The sequence below is a fragment of the Diospyros lotus genome, chromosome 2 (genome assembly GCF_014633365.1).
Source record: "Diospyros lotus cultivar Yz01 chromosome 2, ASM1463336v1, whole genome shotgun sequence".
NCBI classification, from domain to species: Eukaryota; Viridiplantae; Streptophyta; class Magnoliopsida; order Ericales; family Ebenaceae; genus Diospyros; species Diospyros lotus.
The window spans coordinates 41,058,985-41,062,390 of NC_068339.1; the positions used below are offsets into that span (position 1 = coordinate 41,058,985).

Below are 3,406 nucleotides of genomic sequence, written 5' to 3' on the forward strand. Positions count from 1 at the left end.
TTTGTTGCTTTTGGGGATTTTAATGTCCCAAGAATTATTGAATTCTTGAGAATTTAGCATGCCTTTAGTGTTATCTAGAGAAGAATGATTGTACCCATTATTTTATTATAATAAAAGTTTTGGATGGATTATGGTCTCGTGATTTTTACTCCTCACATTGACAAGGTTTTTCACATAAAATTTTGGTATTCTTGTGATTTAGTAATTATTGCATTTATTTTATATTACTCTATATCTGTTTGATTTAACTCTTATGAGATTCACTCAAGAAGGGAGAAAACAAAATATTTGACTTCTTATATTAAGTTATTGATTTGACGTATTTTTTCTCCCATTAGATGGTGGTCGATCGACTGCCACTAGCTGTCATTTTTATTTTTTGTTTGTAATTATATTAAAAAAAGAGAGTGATTGCATTTTAGAGATTTACAAGGAATTAACAATCGCTTATTGACCAGCAGGGGGCAAAGTACTTCATGATCTTAAAACTTATGAAAGATTTGTGTTAATTTTAAAAAATACGACGATAGTTTAATTATATAATTTAAACAAAACTCAAAAATGATTTATATGTAGAGGAAATTTAGCCTTTATAGTATACACGCAGTCACTGTCTACCAAATACATACAAAGACGTACGTAGAATATTCTATTCCCCCGACCAAAACAAGAAAGCAAACGAAGAGAAAAAGGAATACTTTGAGAGAAAGACAAGACAACGATAGAGAAAAGAAAGCAGAAAGGGTGGAAATGGAATCAGATTCCAAGTCCTAAAATCAAAGCCAAAGTAAGTGGTAATCCATTTGCATCATTAATCTCAATCCCCTGCAGGAATCTGCCATCATCCAATCCATTTATATGCCGTACTGATATGCAACCATAGCTCTCTCCTTGCATTTGCTATTTCCACACCTCCCCCTCTAACCTGTTTCATATACATGCATCCCATTCCCAGCTGCTTCACCATCTCCATCGCTCCTTATTAATTTCTCTTCCAAACAATCAAAATCATGCGCTTCCTCGGTTTCCTTATCCTTTTCCTGCTCCTCCACTTTCCTCGCGGTATATATACACACACACACACATATATTGTTGTTTCATCAGTCTTCGTTTTTAATTAATTACATAATAATTCTATACTTTCTATTATTAGTTCTCTAAATAATTAATTAATGACTGAATTGTTTGCTTGTTTAATTAATTCTAAATCTTCGTTAATGTTGATAATCAATGTTGTGGTGATGGATGACGATGATGATGATGATATGATCAGCTAATCATGGTCTCACCGGGACGTTTGGAGTGAACTACGGCAGGATCGCCGACAATCTCCCTAAGCCAGGAAACGTGGCCTTGCTCCTCAGAGCCAACAAGATCAAGAACATAAGAATTTACGACGCCGATCATGAAGTTCTCAAGGCCTTCCATGGCTCCGGCATCGAAATCATTGTCGGCCTCGGCAACGAGTTCTTGAAGGACTTCGCCGTCAGCCAGGACCGCACTATGTCCTGGGTCAAGGATAACGTCCAGGCCTTCCTACCCGGAACTAAAATCCGAGGAATCGCCGTCGGCAACGAGGTTAATCGCCATCTCTTTTAAATTTGAAAACTTGTCCTGATAAATTAAAAATTAAAAATTAAACTTTTATCTTTTGCATGCATGCATGCATGCATACATACATACATACATACATACAGGTCTTGGGCAATCCGGACATCCAGGAGCTCGGGGAGGTCCTCTTGCCGGCCGCCAAGAACGTGTACAACGCCCTCGACAGCCTAGGCCTGGCCCGCACCATCGAGGTCTCGTCGCCGCACTCGGAGGCCGTCTTCGCCAACTCCTATCCGCCGTCGGCGTGTGTTTTCAAGGATACCGTTCTCCCCATCATGAAGCCGCTTCTGCAATTCTTCTCCCAGATCGGCTCCCCATTCTACATCAACGCGTACCCTTTCCTCGCCTACAAGAGCGACCCGGAGCACATCGACCTCAACTACGCACTCTTCAAGTCGAACGCCGGCGTGTTCGACGCCAAGACGAGGCTGCACTACGACAACATGTTCGACGCAATGGTCGACGCCGCTTACGCGGCGCTGGAGAAGGCTGGGTTTGCTAAGACGGAGGTCATCGTGTCGGAGACCGGATGGGCGTCTCGCGGCGATGAGAACGAGGCCGGCGCCAATTTGAAGAACGCCAGGATTTACAACCGAAACCTCCGCAAGCGGCTGGCGAGCAAGAAAGGGACGCCGTTTCGGCCGAAGAAGAGGGTGAAGGCTTACGTCTTCGCCTTGTTTAACGAGAATCAGAAGCCGGGGCCGACATCGGAGAGGAACTTCGGGCTATTTAAGCCGGACGGCAGCGTCACTTACCACATTGGGTTTCAGGGAATGGTTTCTTCTTCTCCAGCAACATTGTCCTGTCTTCTCACCTTCAAGGTATATATGGCTTTCCTTCTCTGGTTTTCCTTTTAGGGTTTCCACTTAATTTCCATGACAGTATTGCGCGCGGTTTGTGGGTTTTGATTTGTTCGAGTCGTCCTAAGTTGCAGGCGTTCATGGCTTCAATCACAATACTGATGCTGATTTTGAGGTGGTGATGACTAATCGGTTGGGAGGCGTCGATCTCTAATTTCCTCGTACCATTCAGTGTTCCTTCTCATTCGCCCATTAATATTAATTGTATATTCCTGATCTGCAGATGCAAACTGCTCATCTCTTTTTCGATTTGATTGAGCAAATTAGTTATGGGATCGATGATCAATAACTGTTTTCTTCATTAATGATTATATATGTCAATTATCAAAAGACTTGTATATATAAGCATCAGGCTAGCCCTTAATACTTTTATTCTTTCTATCCTCTTTGCCAACTGCTCATTACATTATATACATTAGTCTCTTAAAACAGTTGGAATGAATTAGCTAATGATGATACCTTAGACTCAGTGGAAAGACGGAGGCCCGGTTCAGGTTCAAGTCCTTCCCGTACGTCTCTTTCCAACTTAATGTTTCTAATTTTGAAAAGAGTACTAATGTTGTTATCTACACTAAAAAATGATTTCAAAACCTAGTTGACACATTTTCATTAAAAAAATAAAAAGTAAATTCTTAACATTACTATTTTAAAAAATATAAAATGTTCTCTCCAAATGGGTGCATATATATATATATATATATACACGCAAAAAATGCATAGAATATTTATAGAATTGGATGAAACATAGTAAAGGTAAATTCTTTCTACATCTTATCTTAATTATGTGGTTTGTCCATCTTGTCGCATTGCCGTCGCCCCCTACTGCGGCTCGCATTGCCGTCGCCCCCACCGTCACTCGTGTTGCAATCGCCCCCACCCTCGCTGCTTACGTCGTTGTCGCCACCCACCACTACTTACATTGTCGTCGCCCCCGA

The 3,406-nt window shown here is 41.3% G+C and overlaps 1 protein-coding gene across 2 annotated transcripts; it reads left to right on the forward strand.

The window, feature by feature from the left end:
• Positions 1–841: 841 nt before the first annotated feature.
• LOC127795436 (glucan endo-1,3-beta-glucosidase 14-like) lies at positions 842–2,826 on the forward strand. Of its 2 annotated transcripts, none has more exons than XM_052327099.1 (4): positions 842–1,062; positions 1,274–1,578; positions 1,698–2,432; positions 2,540–2,826. In XM_052327099.1, the coding sequence occupies exons 1-4, from the start codon at positions 1,011–1,013 to the stop codon at positions 2,591–2,593; spliced, it is 1,146 nt and encodes a 381-aa protein (XP_052183059.1). In that variant the 5' UTR covers positions 842–1,010; the 3' UTR covers positions 2,594–2,826. The 2 variants fall into 2 exon arrangements, with proteins under 2 accessions (XP_052183059.1, XP_052183060.1); XM_052327100.1 differs by having other exon boundaries at positions 2,546–2,826.
• The last annotated feature ends 580 nt before the right edge of the window (positions 2,827–3,406 follow it).

Bases quoted from the DNA above. Each gene is read 5' to 3' on its own strand.
- LOC127795436 (XM_052327099.1), top strand. From the start codon at position 1,011: ATGCGCTTCCTCGGTTTCCTTATCCTTTTCCTGCTCCTCCACTTTCCT. The intron at 1,063-1,273 runs GTATATATACAC...TGATATGATCAG, and splicing joins GCTCCTCCACTTTCCTCGCG to CTAATCATGGTCTCACCGGG. The intron at 1,579-1,697 runs GTTAATCGCCAT...ACATACATACAG, and splicing joins GAATCGCCGTCGGCAACGAG to GTCTTGGGCAATCCGGACAT.